This window comes from Culex quinquefasciatus, chromosome 2 (assembly GCF_015732765.1).
Source record: "Culex quinquefasciatus strain JHB chromosome 2, VPISU_Cqui_1.0_pri_paternal, whole genome shotgun sequence".
Taxonomy (NCBI): Eukaryota; Metazoa; Arthropoda; class Insecta; order Diptera; family Culicidae; genus Culex; species Culex quinquefasciatus.
In genome coordinates, this window is record NC_051862.1 from 123,655,028 (window position 1) to 123,675,017 (window position 19,990).

The window sequence follows — 19,990 nt, forward strand, 5'->3', positions numbered from 1 at the left end:
CAGGATTAGATGCACTAGAAGTTAGAGTTTATATTTCATGACACTACGAAATTCTATTCCTAAAGAATTATTCTGAAGAAATAAAAACATTCAAAAAAATAAAATAATAACTGTCGAGATTCGAACCAAGAACTATTAAAATACTGATGCAATGCCTTTGACAACCACACCATTAAGAAGTGTTGATTTCAGCTGGCTTGCTAGGCATTAAGAGTTCTAAACTTCTCCCGTGTGGTAGGCGCAGAAACCAAGTCAGTTTTGTGTACCCGTTCCACACCGCCGTCACACCAAACTTTGGTTTCGATGCACCGATCAAGCTACCGAGCTGTGTCGGGTTTTTTTCGTGACGAGAAATGGTGCGCATAGAAAAACCGGTATCATAGCAAACCGTTGTCGCACCCGTCAAAAGGAAAGTCTGGTTTCTAATAAGACCAAAACTCATAAAAATACAAAAAATACAAGTGCCTGAGAAATATTAAAAAAATCATTTTGTTTTGTTTCAGTAAATTTCAAACTTCACATAAACTTAAACTTTTAAAAATGAAATTTTAGGGAAAAACCTCGGGAACAACTAATGTCGTTCTTACTAATCAAAGAAACTGAAAGATGCATAGAATTGTCAAATAATGATTTTTTTTTCAAGTTTGTTTAAAGCCATTTAATTTCAATTGAATCCTCATTCCCCCCCTTGAATGACCAAATTCCCACCAGGGGGTTAATTCCTCACCGGTTGAGAAACACTGTAATAAAAGAACGCTTCCTAGGGAGACCTTAGTTGATCCAGGATAATCACGGAGGGGTCAGCGCACTAGCTCCTATGGCTATCAGGCCATTGAAATGTAGTAAAGGCTACATATTTCTTCGTGTAACATGACATAAAATTTCATTAATATCTAAACCCCCAAGCTCGAGAAAAAGGGGGAATTTGTATGGAAATTCCCCCTTTTTCTGGAGCATGGGAGTTTAGGTGTTAAATCTAAATTGTTTTACACTGGCGTTTTACATGAAGTTTTTTTTTGTATCAGTAAACAATTGAGAATTTACAGAAAATTCATGTATGGTTTGAGAGTTTCATTGTTAATACATATTTGCAAATGCTACTTATTCATTAATGTTTCTCTTTATTAGGAAAGATTGAGTAAAATAATATAACCGTCCTCTTTGCAACGGTTCATTTGTATTCGAATATATTTCGACTAACCCTCTTCACCTCTACAGTTTATCCCTCATCGTTTGTGTTTTGTTGGATGGAAAATGTAAAGTTAGATTCGAAGAGAACAGGGAAAGCAAAAGTTGTAAACAGAGAGTGTACAGCATGATACGCAAACAAACCACCCAATAAAAACAGAAGCAAAAGTAACCCCACAAACCAAAGTATTAAAAGTCAGATCACACATTACTACCGATTCGAGCTGTGTGCCTGCACTGTGTGTGTTGGTTTGGTTAGTTTTGCAAATTGCATTATCAAATGAATGGAGCTCCACAACCGTAGTGGTGGTGTGTAAGGTTTCGCGTGTGTGGGAAATGCCCTCCCCACTGTCGCTGCTGCTTGAACTAGATGGCAGTACTCGCTTATCTGCTGCTCAGTGTTGGTGAAGAGCTGGTTGAAGTGGCCCAAGTATTGCTGCGCTCGGGTGGTTCCTTCTCGGAATGTAAAGCTCACCTGTGGGACCGGAGACGAGAGCAGCTATTCCAGTACTATATCGCTCAGTACGAGGCCGTAGAAAAGACTGCATCAACGATGTCTACCGAATCGATAGACAGCTGCGACTACGCGTATCAGGAGGACTTTGAGGGGCCGAATTCGCCCGGATCGGTGAGCTTGGACAAGAGCAACTCAACGACGGAGGTGGCTTATTTGCTGGAGAACATCACAGAAGTTTCGCCAGGGTTGAGCTTCCTGATAAGTGGCAATATTCTGCTGACGTGCGAACGATTTTCGATCAATTTGATGCTCAAAAACTCCGACTTGGCGTTGCATTTCAACCCACGACTGCCGCAGAACTACATCGTCCGAAATTGCCGCGTCAAGGGCGTTTGGGGGAAGGAGGAGGTGGCCTCGCCGCTGTCGTTCAATCTACACCGTGGCAAGAAGTTTAAGGTTCACATCCTGGTTACGGACAAGGAGTTTCTCATGTGTGTCAACGATCGGCACTTCAACTCCTTCAAGCATCGACTGCCTTACAAGAAGATCTGCGCGCTGGAGGTGAAAGGCGACGTCAAGGATGTCAACGTCGAGCAGCTGTACACGGAAAGGTATCCGGACATCCAACTGGACGCAATCAAACAAATCTCCCGCGAGCAGTTCGTGCTTGCTCCCCTGTCGGACGTCACAAATCACTTCAAACTGATGCCTTACACGGGTCGGCTGGAGCAGCCGTTCACCAACGGGAAGAATCTCCACATTCGAGGCCGCATCAAACTTCTGCCCCACTCGTTCTTCGTGAATCTCCAAACGAATCACCTGGTGTGGCCTCACCCCAACATCCCGTTCCATCTGAATCCACGCTTTGGCAACGTCGGCGGCAAGCACGTCATCTGCCGGAACTCGTGGACCAACGGCAAGTGGGACCGCGAGGAACGGTCGGAGAACATTACCGACTTTATGCCCGGCAAGACGTTCCATCTTAAAATCGCCTGCACCGACATCAGCTACCAGGTCTATTTGAACGATAAGCTCATCGCGGAGTTCATCTTTCGGGACAACCCGGCGTTGGTCGAGACCGTGTACATTCAGGGCGACATTAAGGTGTTTGATGTGGTGTTGGAATCGGCTTATTAAACCCCACTCCCCCCAGAAATCAATTAATACCCCCCACTAGTAAGGCTTTAAACGAAGAACAATAATTCATTGGTGGAATTTATTTACTCTCTAGGTTGTAGGCTTGCGCAGCTTTGTGCGCTGTTTTGTTTTTCTCCTGCGCAACAACTAACAATTAACCAACAAATTTGTTCGATGTCATTAGTGTACGAATACTAGAGAAATTTGCTGTACTGATGAGAATGTTAAAAAGGCATTGCGTTATGGTGCAGAAATACAGAAATATTATTGCAACGCAAAAAAAAAGCAAAATCAATCATCGTGTTTTGTTTTTCCTTCCAAATCGTTCAACTGTTTGGGTCGTTATCAGGTTGTAAATTGAAGTGGTTCTTCGCTGTTTTTTATCTCCAGCAATGAATCATCTGTAGATTGCTTGCTGTATACATATGCGGATCTGTTTTCGTCACGTGGTTCGCTGGACAGAAAACGCCTTCAGTTATGCACGAAAATCTAGTGAAAACGTAAAACATCGCGATGTTGAGATCATTTGAGTTATTTTAGAAAGTGTGTTTGTACAACATGTGGTCAGTTATTGCGGTTTTGTTCGGAGATGATTATCAACCATTTCTGAGTACAATGTGTGAAATACTCATAGTGACATTTCCAGATACATGATCTGAGTGTATTTTTTTTTTTAAATGAAGAACTTTCGTTTGATCGCGTTCCATCAAACCAAAGTTTTAAATTCACGTATTTTACCAAAAACCATTATTATTATTATATTTTTTTTGGCAATAATTTGACCTCTGATTTAGATTTTTAAATTAAATATTTTCAAAATGTTTTTGAGTTGCATATTTAGCCAATTTAATTACAGAGTCTTCAACAGATCATTCTCGCGGGTCGAAAGCTGTATAAAAGTAGGAAGTTTAATAAAATTTTAAGTTTTTACTAGTTTGAAATTTAGATAAATGTAACCGCTCGAGTCATCAATGTTCTTACCACTCACACTTATACACTAATTTCTTTTAACCTTCTCCTTCCCGATCCTTTATAACTTCCGGTGGTGTTCATTTTGTATGCAATGCTAATTCGGCCACTACCCTTTCTTCCACAAGAAACCGGACTTGGATTGACTTGAGGCCGCGTCCCCACCTTGCTCAGTAAAACGAAGATATAATATTGTTCTTATTGTACACTTTGCACCAAATTCTCCCCCTGTGCAAATCATAACTGCACACAAAATATTTGCATATTTAGAAAAAAAACATAGAACTGATATTTATCACGGCCAAAGTTTAATTTAATTTAATTTTTTTAGGAAATCTTTACGAAAAAATAAGAATTGATTTTTTAAGATTTTGAGCATCCTCATCCTTAAGTGTTCTTTGCCTCTTTTATGTCGAGAAAAATAATGAGAAAGTTTAAAAAATCACAGATTATGCCTTTCAGGATTTTAGCAGTTTTCATATATTCTATTTTCATTTTAATGAGAAAGTTTAAAAAATCACAGATTATGCCTTTCAGGATTTTAGCAGTTTTCATATATTCTATTTTCATTTTAATGAGAAAGTTTAAAAAATCACAGATTATGCCTTTCAGGATTTTAGCAGTTTTCATATATTCTATTTTCATTTTAATGAGAAAGTTTAAAAAATCACAGATTATGCCTTTCAGGATTTTAGCAGTTTTCATATCTGGAGTTTTTTTTGAAAAGGTTCAATAAACCAATTTTCCAGTTTTTGCTTTTTGGGTGTTTTTAGAACCGCCTTGAGTCAGGGGTATTAAAAAACACCCAAAAAGCAAAAATTGAAAATTTGGTTTATTGGTCCTTTTCAAAAAAACTCCAGATATATTCTATTTTCATTTTCGTCTCGAAAAATTATCATCAAAAATGATCCGGCCGCCACCGTTTCCGATAAACCAAATTTGGCACCCCTGCTTTAATCCTTTCCACTCTTCAACAATCTGGTAGCCGTGTGAGCTAAGGCGCAGTCCTCTCTGTGAGTGCTAGACTTAAATCCCGTCAGACGCAACTTTTTGTGAGTTTAGAAAAACTGAACAGTGTGTAATATTACATAAGTGACTTTTCCGGTTGTTTTTGCATTCGATTTTACCACCGCGTTGGTTGGTTATGACTTGCACTGGTAAAAAAGTAATGTTATCAACAAAAAATCTTATTTAGGTGGTTATAACTTAATAGCAGTGCACGATATCAAAATTCTGATATTTAAAAAAAAACTTTTTTCAACGTTTTACGCAAAATTATGAGACTTGGAATGACATTTTGGGCATAGAAAAAGAACACGCAAAGTTTTATTCCAATAAATAAGCATTCATTCCTATCGACCGGATCACACAGTTTAGGTTAGGTTTTCGGCGAGATACCATCCTTTTTAATTCCCTGAAGAAGACCCCATGGAGGGTTGAAACTTTGGATACGAGAAAATAAGCGTTGTTTCGAATTATCCCGCCAAGACCAAAAAGCCGAAAACCTAACCTAAAATAAATAACATTTATTTGACATAAATTAATGGGTTACATACATGTAAATTGGCTAAAATGTCAAGGGTTGGTATGAGCTCACACTAAATATTTTTATAAATCTGTTTTCAGGGCGTTAAAATATACATTTTTATCTATTAATAAAATAAATACGAAGACATTTGGATGTACCATTGCCGAGCTATAGCTATTTAAAGTTAGCAGTTTCAAAAAACGGGTGCCACGATATCTCATCACTGCCTTGACCAAATCGGCTCAAAATTTTGGTGAAGACTTACTAAATGGGTCCCGTGTGCATGACGAAAGACGATTCTCAAAAAGTTTATTAAAAAAAATGATAAAAATATTTTTTTGTTTTCCATATAAAAAAATAACAGTTTTAGGTTTTTGTAATTTTTTAAAAACATAAATTTCAAATTTGGGCTTCGTCATGCAAACGGGATACGTCTTGAAAGTCCTCACTTCAAATTTCAGCCAATTTAGTCCATCCCATTTCGAGATATCGTGGCACCCGTAAATCAACTCGATGTTTCGAGAAAAACGCATACAAAGTTTGAATCTTTCAGGAGTGATTGGTAATCATCTTATGAAAGGATTTAATAAATAATCGAAAACATGAATTTTTGAGATTTTTTACATGTATGTAACCCCTTAAATAACAAATGCTCATTGTTGAGAGAATGGCTCACCTACGTTTAAGTTGCCTATTTATTTAGCATCATAGTCAATGCTGATGATCTAATCTATTGACATAATTTTAAGCTCCTTGGATAAGTACAATTAATGTTCTCAGTGAATTGCTTGTAAAATCAACTTAATTCCAGTTTCTTATAACTAACGTCATGCCTCGAATTCTCGGAGCTTCGAAACCCGGTCACCCCATCTTATTTTATCGAAATAATAGGGTCCTAAGCCCTATGTAAATTTGCATGTACAACGGTAAAAAACACGATTAAAAACCATTTCTTATCACTTTTTTCATTTTAACACTCCAACGCCCAAGGCTATTTTTAAAAAAGTTTGAACGATGTTTTCGGTCGCAGAAAATTCAGATTTGTTCAAATCAAGTTCTGCAAAATTTTAGGATCATCTAAACATTCTGATAAATCACTGAAAACAAGAATCGTCCCGATTGGTTGAGTTATGCCCGAGAACCAACGCGTTGACGTTACCGTTCGAACCTTTTTTGGGAGGCTTGGGCGTCCGTGTAAGTTGGACTAGAGACCCGAAATTAGGGTCTCTAAGTTGGACATGTGTTGGGCGTTCCAGTGTTAATGCAAACAAATAAATTGACAAGACAACATTTTTTCGATGGATTAACTCTGGTCCCCCTGGAACAAGCTGTCAAGTAGGGCCTTTTCTGTCAAGAAGGGCCACGAGGTAATTAAAAAAAACTGATTTCTAAATCAATTTTAAAACCATTGCGGTCGTACGAAGAGTCATTGTTCTCAGTAAAATAAGCTTTATCGTTGTGAACAATAATATCACAAATTTAAGGTTAATTTTAGGACCTAATTGTCAAAACTATGTTATTTGATGAATTTTCACATCAACTTTCATTTCAAATTTATTTGAGGGCTGTACTGCCCATGTTCGCATAAATGTCCCATATGCAAAAAAAAAAGCAGGCTGAGAAAAACGCATGGCAAGTTTGTCCCACACGGCTACGTGTTGGATTTTCTTCTGATTTCTTGAACAAAGTACTGGATGTTGTAGGCTCTTTTGAAAGTGCACACGATTATGAACCAAACTGCATCAGTAACTCAAAAACGATGAAAATGCATATGGGACATTTATGCGGTCAGTGAGAGTGTAATCAATGCCAAAATAATTAAATAAAATTAAAATATAAGTTTAGCAAAAATCTAAACATTTCATAGGCGTTCTTGACAACGGGAAAGCAAAGCAGAAATTCTAGCAAATTGTTAAACAAAATATCAATTGTTTTGATGTTAATAGCTTGTTTGAGACCCAAAGAATGCCATTCACTAAAGCTTTAGTAAAAATGTGTGCGGTTTATAAGCGGAAACGAGTGCTTGGAATTCAAAGCGAAATTGTCCGGATTTTGAATCAGCTTTCATCAGTGGCCGGGAATCGAAAAACAACAAGTTATTTTATTTTGAGAATTCTGATGATTTTTTTTAGAAAATACATATTTTGCATAAATGTTTTTTACGTAATAGATTGAAAGCCCTTGCAAACGCTTGGTAGTTTGATTGTTTAACAATGTTAATCCATACTAAACCTTTCTCAAATAATTCTCAAATAGTTAATAACAACATTCTGAACTTAAATGAATGTAATTGGGTGTAATGTTTGCATTATTACTGGAAATGGCCAATTTGCTAGCAAAGCCGCGTATTTATTCTGTGCTCTATTTACTCCCGTACAACAACTGTTCTTATACCTAGCAGTTCTAAACCGCGCTGTTTGTCTTACCATCACGACCATAAACACGCTGAGTCCGAACGCCAGCGAGATGAGTGTTTTGTCACCGGCCGCGTGGGTGCAGGCCGCACATCCGAAGAAGTTCAGGATGAAGATTCCTAATGATGGATTGAATTAATATATTAGCATTTTGGCTTGCCTACAAAAAGGCAGACACTCAATCAATACTTGCCAACAAATTCCGCCAATACCGCCTTCCAGATGTTGGTGGACTTGCCCGAAAGCTCGTCCATGCCCAGCTTGTACGACGTACCCATTGTGGACGGTTGGTTTAGTCTGGAAAAGTAGAAGATATGACGAAGTTAATCATTAAAATCGCGTTACAGGATTTAATGGTGGTTTAATTTGTCTGACAGCAAAAATAACATCCCGCTGAAGCACGCGGGAGAAGATGAGCTTAGGTTTAAATCATTATATTTATAGTCAAAAGTGCCATTCTGTTGTTGGAAGATGATGATTCCTCAACCGGTCACGTGGTTTGAAAACAGGATTTTCACCACAAATTGACGTAATAGGATACGTCAGAAACTATCCAGAATCGGATATTTTTGTCTTATTTGCTTTATCGATCAAGGTTGAGTCGAATGTGTGTTGCTGTTTTTTGACGAATCAGACAAATATGCGATTAGAGTAACATGATGAATTGTCGTGATTAATTTATTTTGCTGTGGTGAGAAATTTGATATAAGAATATTTGGTTTGCTAATAAGCTAGAAATGTGCTAAATTAAATAATTATGATAAAATGCCGAGCCATTTATGATCTCATCTCAATCAAAGATATGTTCTCACAACAGACAATCATCGCGGTTGATGATACTTAAGTACTATCAATCATTCTCGCAGAGTGTCGCTCATAAATTCATTAGCGACATTAGCAAAGCCTCTTTGCCGAGGCGTATCTCGAGATTACTTAACACGTATTTTTCAATTAAAAGCAAATGTTTACTTTTTCATGACACAACTTATTTACTTTACAACAACTTTTATTCATATCGAATGAACCCAACTATGTCAAGCTCAATTTGAGAAGGATTTAGTTTTTTTTTCTTTGCATCAACCACCTCCACCAACTTAATTATAATGATTCGTGCGTATTTTTGCGCACATTGTCCAGGCTCAATGGCGCAGACTGACCGTCGCGACTTGAGCAAAATTAATATCTTTCGATTCGCGGCGTTGAAGTTAGGCTAGATTATTTATCGCCTCCGGCATGGTGGAGGATGCCAACGTGCGTGCGTGCGCCTGCCTGAAGTTGGATCTAATTTGCATCGGCGAAAGGTAAAGTCGAGTTGGCTTATAAATAAGAGTCCCGGCGTGCAATGTCGTCAAGCGTAGTCGTCGATATCGATGCACTTTGGCTCTTCTCACCTTCACACGAATCGTTTACGGAGTTTGCTGCTACCGGTTTGGAGAAAATTTATGTTTGCGGGTCGGTGAAGGATATGTCAGCAGGTGATTGAAGGAGAATATTGTTTTTAGTAATTTATTGTTTTGAATCTATTGCATTTTATGGTTGATTTAGGTCACTGTTAATTTAAGTGTTTTTTTTGCAAAAGGTCCTATAGTAGCATGTAGGTGGTAATAAAAAAGTACATTTTTCGATAAGTTCAGGAAATTTTACATATAGTTCAGTTTTGCAACTCATTGTGAAACTTTCCACTTTTCCTGCCACTCTCGAATGACGAAACTGCCTACTTTTCTTCATAAAAAATAACAGCATCAAAAAGTAATACATTTCGATACAAGGACCGCAAATGGGTACTACAGAGTTGGGCTTTTCGACACTTCTATTGAAAAGTAATTCTTGTTAACATCATTTTGATTTGAACGGAGAATTGACAAGACGTTCCTATTCAAATGATGTTTTTGGAATTGCTTAAGTGTTGTTTAGAAGAAGAAGAGAGAAGTGCACTCTTCGTACACGGCGTGTTTTCTAGAACAACCTTATCAGGAAAAAATAGTCATCGCTACTTTCAAATGTGTCTTATAGGAAATTTTCTCAGCTTTTCAATGCTTCTAAGAGCGAAATGTTTCATCGGGAAATTCCTGAGATATCTCTATTTTATTGTTTTTGGTTTTAAATTCCTTTATTATTTATTGGAAACTTTATACAAACAGTTCAGGAAACTTGTCAAATGATGTGTTTCATGTGTCTTTTACTCATCAAAATGTGCAGAATAAGACAAAAAAAAAACTTTGTAGAAGGTTGCAAACCGCTAATCATTTTGCAAATCATGTTTTGTCTAAGTTTTTGAATATATGGGATTTATTCAGAAATTAAAATCATAAAACAGAGTAAAAATATATTTTGTACAAGAATTATTTGATAATAACAAAATTTTTGTGTACAAATAACACGTGTCTACTCTGATTTAGCTTGTTCAACCGAAACTATGGCAGGTTTGTGATTGTTAATGGTATTATTGAATTTTAATGAATAAATTTGATATTTTCTTAAGCAAACATTAACCTGGAACATAAATACAAATATGATTTGAAATCGAAAATATACTTCATATTACTGTAGCAAGCTTCAAAAGTCATATTTTCATCAGTATAAAATAAAAATTAAATTTTATAAAATGTTTTCTGTTGAAAATGCACTTAAAAGTAGCACTTAAACTCGAGTCTTCCAATTCAGAATGCTGAAAACACCGTCACAAACATTTTTTTTGTTTGAACAAAAATTAAATAATATTTTAGCAAAAAAAAAAAACAAACAGAAACTTTCTTATCCAACTATTTGAAAAAAAAATCAAGAAATATATATATTTTTTATAGATTGAAGATGAGAGTCTTACAAACTTCTAAAATATTGCTAATCATTTAATCATTTAATACAAAAAAAAAAAAAAACTAAAAAAATCATTTCATACTAATGAAAAGTATTTCTCCTAAAGCTCGCAACAGTAATTTGCAGTTTAATTTCTAGTATTAAACATGTTTTGTATCCATGCAACTGTTTAGTGTTTGATTAAGGAAATATTATATTTATTCATCAAAATCTTGTAATACCCTATCAATCTCAAACCTGTAGAAATTTCGGTTGTATCAGCTAATTCCAAGCTGGATCAGAGCAGACCGGTGTTATTTGTACACATCAATTATGTAATAATCTATTTGTTCTTTTAAAAATAATATTTCAATACGATTTTATTAGTTTAATATTTGAATAAATCCCACATATCCAAAAATTCGGTTAAAACTTAATTTTCAAAATGTTTAGCGGTTTGCAACCTTCTACAAAGTTGTTTCTTGTCTTATTCTGCACATTTTGATGAGTGAAAGACACATGAAACACATATGCTGACAAGTTTTCTGGACTGTTATTTAAAAGTGTCCAATTAATAATCAAGGATTTTAAAAGAAAAAACTTAAAATAGAGATATCTCAGAAATTTCCCGATGAAACATTTCGCTCTCAGAAGCATTGGAAAGCTGAGAAAATTTCCTATAAGACACATTTGAAAGTAGTGATGACTATTTTTTCTCCTTAAGGTTGCCCAGAAAACACGCCGTGCGTACCTCTTTTTACGCAATTTAAAAAAAACAATTTGTAGGTTTTGTTCAGATAAAATAAAATAAAAAATGCGTAACGCCACCGCGTTAATAGAGGATTCTTTGTATTATACAACTCGGTGAACTTCGTAGATCTTTGCTGAAATAATCTTATTTTTGCATTCTGACATTGAGAAGCAAGTTTTGTTTGCCTGACATATTGTATTGTTTCTTTATAGGGGGAGAGGGGTTAATATGCACCCCCGGGGAAAAATGCACCCCTGCTTTTCTCGGTATTTAGAAGAATTTTCCTGGAAAAAATCATAGAAATTGCAAGCTTAACATTGGAAAAAAATGAGCGTGGTTCAGAAAAGGGAACTCATGGGCTCTATTTTTCAAAATATTTTGTTTAAAAATTAGATTTTACATTCAAAAAATATTTAAGGAAAGTATTTTACTAACCAAACCGTCTAAGTTGAAACATACTATGGTCATGGCCAAGTCCTGCCAAGACGGAGGTAGGGGAAATATACCCTTTCTAATCAAACACCTATCTTCGTCATATGCAGGTTTTGATGGTCGATTAAAGCTCCAAAAATACTATTTAGGCTATAAACATACCATCAACAACACCGCCTCAAGTAAGCACGCAAATTTATGCCACTTACTGGCCAAAAAGATCAAATTTAATGCACTTTTGATCATAATTTCTATTTTGCGAGACCATTTCTCATCATTTTGGTGGCACACACATCCACACGCAAGATGAGAGGTTAACTGCTCAACGAATGCCGCCATCAATATCTTTTCACTTGCACTAACGATTTCAAAGCGCTTAAGATATAAAATTGCTTCCAACTATCGGCAACATGTTCTTTTGCCCATTAGTTAGTCACTCACTTGAAAAATAATCCTGAAACATGTAAATAATTAGCAAGCACCATCAAAAAAACAAACGCGCCAAGTCGTTTGACGTTTCAATTTTGAATATTCATTCCAATCGAAGACTGAAGAAAACCGAGCGAGGAGCGAAGACAAATAAAGAACAAAGGATGGCCACCAACACCACCAACATGCTGGTGCAGCGCCTGTTGGAGTCAGCAAGTGCTGCCAGGAAACTTTCGCTATAAATGATACTTTTCGTGAGTGTTCGCTTAAAATTTCATCAATTTTGGCAGCACTAAGCAGACCCAAAAGAGCGCTGGAAGAAAAAAAGGACTAAGCTGAAAATAGAAAAATGGGCGTGGCCCAATGCACTCGACTGATTAGAATGCATTTTTGAAATATTTGTTTTAAATGCTTGTAAAAGAAATAGCATTACTTTTAATAAAAGTGAAAATAAACAGAAATGTTCACAAAAAGTTGCTCTACTCGTTGGTGTACTTGGTTTTAGTGAATTTCAACGAACAGTCCAGATTATCTAGCAGCATTGACGACCGCTTATTAGGATTAAAATGGGCATATTTCCCCTACTATTACATACACACAACAAATATTTAAGGAATGAATTTACTTAACATCATTTTTTTAAGTCTAGATTTTTCCAAATAGTTGGCAACAACTTAACAACTCAAATATTTACATACCATTTTTGTATGTCTGCCAAAATTTTATAAAACTTGTATGGGCAAACCAATCAATGATGCGACATAAACGTTGAAAAATATTTGCAACGGCCTAACGCATTTGAAAAACGCGTCTTTAAAAAAGCAACTCTCGAAAGAAAAAGCTCAAAAACTTAACAAAAATATTATATATGAACTTTTGAACCTAAAAATGTAATGCTGATAAACCCTATCTTTGAAACATAGTATTCAACATAATTCTACATAATTTTTCTACATATTTACCCAATTTATTAACTAATGGTGAAAGGTGCTTCATTTAATATAATATGGAAGGTTTGTCTCAATGTATCACAACAATACAACGAAAAGTCTATTTTTTCTAAAATGGAGACATTATTTCAAATTAAACTTATAAATCGTAATAAAATTTGCTGAATTTTCTTGGACTCGGTGTTTAGAAGTTTGTAAGTAAGTTCTGAAAATGATTGAAATCCCTCAAAAACTAGCACTTTTTCCTAAATACATACACGCATCTGTACCCAACTTAGCGTTTACAGTATACAAGGTGAAGTTTTGCTTACCGCTACCAATTAGCATCTGGGCGATGGCAAACAATTTGCTAAACATCTTTTTATTGGAAAATAGAGGTGTAATTACTTGCTTGGCATGTCTGAGCAGCAGCGATACCTCGATTGGCAGATAAGATGCAATCGAGAGATGCTTTGCCATGCATTTAGAGTAGTCAACATATTGTTGCTTTAAATAAATGTTTTTTTGGATGATTTTCACTTTCGTATGAACTGATTATAACGTCATGATTCGAAATCCGGACACTCAGTAGCAAATCATTTTCGTTATAGAGCAATTCTCTACGAAATCGGTCTTTTTTCTTCAATTTTAATTTTTGTATTTTTTAATCCGACTGAAACTGTTTTGGTGCCTTCGGTATGTCCAAAGAAGCCATTTTGCATCATTAGTTTGTCCATATAATTTTCCATACAAATTTGGCAGCTGTCCATACAAAAATGATGTATGAAAATTCAAAAATCTGTATCTTTTGAAGGATTTTTTTGATCGATTTGGTGTCTTTGGCAAAGTTGTAGGTATGGATACGGACTACACTGGAAAAAAATGATACACGGTAAAAAAAAATTTGGTGATTTTATTTAAGACTAACATTTTAAAAGGGCGTAATATTGAATGTTTGGCCCTTTTCAAATGTTAGTCTTGATTTGAAAATTTTGAAAATAATGTTTTCGAAAAGATCGGAAAATTTCACAAATGTTTCATATATTAACATTGAAAATCGGACCATTAGTTGCTGAGATATCGACATTAAAAAATGGTGGGCTGTTTGGGTGAGACTTAGAAAACATCAATTTTCCTGTTTTTAAACCTTTGCATTGCAATATCTCAGCAACTAAAGGTCGTATCAACAAAGTCCGAATAAGCAAAATATAGAGAATTTTCTCAGATTTTCAAAAATATTTTTTCCAAAAGTGTGCAAACATGTGCACTAATTTAAAAAAATGAAAAACTGCCACAATTTTCAAAAAAGTCACCTAAATATGGATTTAACTTGAAAACGGTGCACTTCATCAAAATTTTACTTGAGTACCTTTTGATTGCAAATTTGATTTTACATCGAAAAATGAAGTTGAAAAAATTTTGCGACCAATATTTCGATTTTTTGAAAAAATCAGTATTGATTAAAAAATTCATAACTCGGACAATGATTTTTTGCACACCCTGGAAATTTCTGAAATGTTGGCATTTTATGTCCTCTAAAACATATCAAGAAATAAAAAAAAATAAAAATAGTGTTTTTTTGCAAATCAAATTTTAGTGATAAAAAGTTAAAACAAAAAATCACCAATTTTTTTTACCGTGTGTCATTTTTTTCCAGTGTAGTCCGTATCCATACCTACAACTTTGCCAAAGACACCAAATCGATCAAAAAATTCAAAAGATACAGATTTTTGAATTTTCATACATCATTTTTGTATGGACAGCTGCCAAATTTGTATGGAAAATTATATGGACAAACTAATGATGCAAAATGGCTTCTTTGGGCATACCGAAGGCACCAAAAAAGTTTCAGTCGGATTAAAAAATACAAAAAAAATCGAATGACCGAAATCCTAGAGAACTGCTCTATAGCTGACAAAAAATCATATAATAAGTTGGAGATGAAGAAATATCATCAAGATGTAGTATAAACAGTCAGTTTTAAGAGAATGCATGCAAAATATGTCTTTTCAAACAATTTTTCATCAGAATTTGAAAATTAAGATGACTTGTCTGAGATGTCTTGACTGATGACTTGTCTGAGAAGTCTTGTTGTGCTTCGAATCCCAGACACTGATAAAAGCTGATTCGAAATCCGGACACTTTTGCTTCGAATTCCGGACACTCGTTTTTGCTAATGAATCACAAAAATTTGGACTGAAATGTTAGTGAACGGCATTCTGTAGGTCTCAAATTAGCTGTTGACATCAAAACAAACGATATTTTATATAAAAAATTGCTGGAATTTAAGGAAATCAAAACCAAAAATTTCAGCTTCGCCTTCCCTGTGCTTCGGACGCCTATGAAATATTTCACGTGAAATGTTTCTCATTTTTGGTAATCCTATAATTTTATTTTATTTAATTGTTTTGGCATTAACTACAGCGTTCAAACAAACTTTAAATTAAAGTTGATGTTAGAATTCATCAAATAACACAGTTTTGACATTCATAATGCGAACTTGTATCCAAATAATTGATAAAACCCAAATAATTGATAAAACGGGTTTCGAAGCGTCCGGGAATTTGAATCATGACGTTAGGGGAAATATACCCATTTTAATCACACTAAGCCGTTCGACCAATTCTCATCACTTTTGCCGTTTCTGCTATTAAATCATCATTTTCAGATGTTTCAACAATGGAGAGTTGCTTGCTCACTTTTATTTGAGCTATTTATTACTTTAGAACAGTCAAGAAAACTTTATATAAGCTGTAATTCATGATCAAAGTGCTGATAGGCCGATAATAGAAATAGGCTGAGAAAGGGTATAGTTCCCCTACTTTTGTTGACACACAAAAAGTAAACTACAATCCATTTCGATTCAAATTTGAAACCAAATCTGTTTCTGTTGAAAGTATTTTTATTATTCCCAAGACATTGTTTTGGTTGATGGCCAAATCTCGACGGTTCCAACAAATGTTCTAAACTTTAAAACCAGTCATTAAACCGCTTCGCTAAGCGACGAAATCGAAACGACGAATAACGATTCTTTTTGATGTCTCAGCAGTGATGTAATTGACCATTAACTTCTAGACGCAGACATTGTCTCAGCTCATACAATGTCTTCCTACTTTAGTGACATACTTTCAAGAGTGTTTTTCGTCCTGTTTTTTTTTTTCAAAGTCAACCGCAATCACAGTGTTTTTTTCTAGGTTTTTATCAGTTGTAGGATCACGAGAGCACTCAGTGTCGGCGTAATAACCCGCGAATACGCAACAATTTCGTGACCGACCAACCGCAGCCACCTTGTGTGATATATCTCTCGGAATGCCGGCCGGCCACGTGGTTTCCCACACAGGGAGAGAGAGAGAGGAAACACGGCAACGACGTAGAGGTGAATCTTATTTGCTCGAGATAATAAAAGTGCGTCAATTAAAATGCAAATTGTTAAGCGCGAAATGTAATTAATTGTTTACGCTTAAAGTATTTACTTTGATTGTATTGAATTGGAAAAGTGTAACACTTTATCTAATTTTTGAAATTTCCACCGTCAACCATGCGTCTGCATCAGGCGTTCAGTTCAAAACAACCGGTTTCTGTACAAATAAAATAGTATTAGAAAATTGATTTTTAGGGGAAAAGGGGCAAAATGGACCTGTTCCCGTGGTCTCCGATGGATGGGGTCATCACCATTCGATTCATCAGGCTTTTTTACGTATAGAACACTATTTTTGAGGTCAAAAAACCTGCGGCCTTTTTCTGTACAAATCAAATAGTATAAGAAAATTGATTTTTAGGGGAAAAGGGGCAAAATGGACCTGTTCCCGTGGTCTCCGGTGGATGGGGTCATCACCATTCCATTTATCAGGTTTTTTTACATAAAGAACACTTTTTTTGGGATCTAAAAACCTGCGGCCTTTCTCGTAATCAATTTCATGGGATTAGCAGCGGGTTTGGCCCCACTGTGCAACCCCTTACTTATGAATGAATGCCGTTCCGTCAATTGGTTCAATAAAATAATACGTTTTATTTTGGCTCGCTTGTTCAGACGTATCTGCCCAAATCGCCAAACTTAAGCCTAAGTCCCTGACAACCCTGATAAGCGCAGCGATTGACTCACGGTCCAGTGTCCAGTGGAATTTGTGACGACAGCCCGTGGCAGATTCCTTTGATACGGAACGTGCTTATCGCGAAAAATAACTGCCGGTGACATTGAGGCTGTATTTACAACTTGTTTCGATGGTTTTCAATTGGAATTCTGCATGCGTTTCTGAACGTTTTTTGTTTGTTGCACTGGAAACTATTTGTCCAAGAGCACAAGGCAGGGAGTTGCGATAATTATGTTTGCACGACACTATTGAGTTATATTATCTGCCTTTCGATGATAATTGAGGCAAACAGGTGAAGGTTTGCGAAGGGGCTTGAGTCGGAAACGTGTTGGAGCTCTTTTATCTTCTTTATCGGGATGTCATCTTGGCGGGAAGCTTCATCGTCGGAGGAGGTTGTTTTATGGACGGGGAGATGACTACAGTGAGTACCGACTCTCGCAGTCACATATAATTTGAATTTCTAAATTCTGGTCACACTGCTGCTGCCGGCACGTGTTCTACAATAGTTGAGTTGGGTTAGTGGTACTTAATTGGAAAATTGAACTCCCGCGCAATGCACAATCCACTTGTTGGTCGGAAAATGCACATTACTCTGAAACATGAATATCGTTTGCTCTCAATGAGAAAAATGTGTGTCGTAATGGTGGGTAAACTGGTTGTTACTGATAACAGGGGAAATATCGAAGATGTGCGTGACAGTGCTTGGAGCGGATAAATTAAGCTGTTTCCATGCGGATTAATCCAATTAAGCAATTGACTTACTTATTGGAATGCCCCTACGCCGTACAATTTGTTTCGATGTTTGCCATACCACATACACTATTGACGTGAGGTAGGGGACATTGGGCTAAAACGGTCGTCTTGTCCCACTTTTCTCTACGCAATTGTTCTACACTCACAGTAGACAGGCGAGAGTAAAATGATCTCAATTCAGATTGAGAGAATTCTGACTCGACCATCTCGGCCGTTACCCTCGCAGGTTGTTTACTAAATCTATACCACTGTATTTTTGCAACAGTTTAAATTCTTTCTGTAAGCTATTATTTGCAAAGCATTCCAATATCGGATAGCAATCGTCCAGTCATTATCAGTTCTCCAACCTACCCCTCCCGTCGTTCCCACGTCTAATTGTTTTGCACATTTTTCTTCGGAAGTAATCGCCCGGATAATGCCCCCCATTTGAGGTGAGATCGGGAACCCTTTCGTGAGCAGCCTGACTCATAAGTCCATCAACATCACCATCCATATTCATTGGTCCAACAATTTCCGCCAGATTCCAGCGCTGCGTCCACTCATAGAACATTGTCTAGAAAAAGAGAGGCTAGAGATCTAACGCTTAACCAGTCACTTAGTCGCGGCAAGTAGCTCGACGCGGGGGATTCAATTCAACTTAACCGCAATCGAGACTCAGATCTGGACAGTTTATCGTGATTTTCCGGCCGGATGCATACGATTAACTGCAGGTCGTGCCTTGAAAGTGGCTGAGCAAGAGTGGGTCTGATTGTCGATGACTTGTATCTGCGAGGTGTTAGGGGAGTGTGGGGTAATTTGGACACCCTAAGGAAATTGCTCTGTCACGGGCTGTATGGATATTTTAAAGGAATGTGGATGACACCAGAGGATAATAGAGACCATATTTGATGGAGACATGTCATCTATTTCGATAAATTTTGATGAAAACCCCATTTTTATCGCAAAAATTAAAAGGTGTCCAAATTACCCCCACATTTTTGTGTGGGGGTAATATGAACACCCCTATGGGGTAATTTGGACATGCCTTGTGGGGTAATTTGGACATGCCTTGTGGGGTAATATGGACATACCTTGTGGGGTAATATGAACACCTTTTGAGGGGTAATTTGGACACATGTTGAAGAATAAGTTTAACATTTGATTTTTTGAGCATGTTTTTTATCCTTCAGCCTGGTTTTGTAATTGCTTTATATTTTGAAGAGTTGTTTTGCTCACAATATTTCATCAAAGGTTTAAATAATGATTTTCTGATAGAACTATAATTCAATAGGAAGATAACAAATAGTTCAGTGTAGTATATATAATTTAATCATTAATACTGAACTGATTTAAACATTGATTCTGGATTAGGCACAAGTATAGTTTTTAGTGTTTAAGGTATCGTTTATGTTTATATAAATCAATCTTTATATAGAATTTATTAGCCTGAAAATATCATTTTTTTTTAATTTTACATTCTGTAGCCCTTTAAATTTAAATATTATTGTAAACCAGCATAGAAATTAGAAATGTCAAAGAAATTAATTAAAAGCAATCAACATTAGAGTCTTGTTCAACGCCAAATGTACAGTTATCTGATTTTCATCAATTCGAATATTGGAATAAATTTATCTAAGTTAAAAAATAGGAGTTTTGTGAAAGTTCTCATTGCTCACATTTCTTTTTGATTGTTTTGACATATTAAATCCCTCTAAATTTATCTAAATCGCTTAAAAAACTCATTCAACCATGAAAGTTACTTTTTTGTTGCCTGACAGGTAGACTTTCAGGTATGTCCAAATTACCCCACAAGCCATGTCCAAATTACCCCCATAGCATATTCTATCATAAATTGCAATTTTTGATGATAAAATGGATAAAATGCACAATTTTATACGTACATATCTCAGGAATCGTCCAAGCAACCCCCTTAAACATAAAATGTCCACTTTTTTGCCATATAACTCCTGCAAAACCTTATTTCCTAACCTTCAAATATTAGAATTTAAGGCAGTGCCAACCGGCCTTATGAAACTTTTACATATTAAACCAAAACTACTTAACCTATTCTAACTTTCTTGGTTTGTCCATACTCCTAGGCCATTACTAGTACTAGCCTTATCACTTAAATTGTCAT

General features: G+C 36.0%; 2 protein-coding genes across 2 annotated transcripts in view; one reads left to right on the forward strand and one right to left on the reverse strand.

Annotated features, from left to right (window-relative positions):
* The window catches only part of LOC6048892 (aquaporin AQPAe.a), a 34,704-nt gene that overhangs the window by 4,021 nt on the left and 10,693 nt on the right, over nt 1-19,990 (reverse strand). The window contains exons 2-3 of the mRNA XM_038254022.1: nt 7,887-7,990; nt 7,706-7,812 (exon numbers count right to left, since the gene is read on the reverse strand). Of these exons, the coding sequence (XP_038109950.1) occupies nt 7,706-7,812; nt 7,887-7,971 (192 nt within the window). The 5' untranslated portion in view covers nt 7,972-7,990. The remainder of the gene's footprint in view (nt 1-7,705; nt 7,813-7,886; nt 7,991-19,990) is intronic.
* Nucleotides 1,276-3,077, forward strand: LOC6048883 (galectin-6). The gene has a single exon (XM_001865692.2). It carries the CDS (start codon nt 1,559-1,561, stop codon nt 2,780-2,782), a length of 1,224 nt encoding a protein of 407 aa, XP_001865727.2. The 5' UTR covers nt 1,276-1,558; the 3' UTR covers nt 2,783-3,077.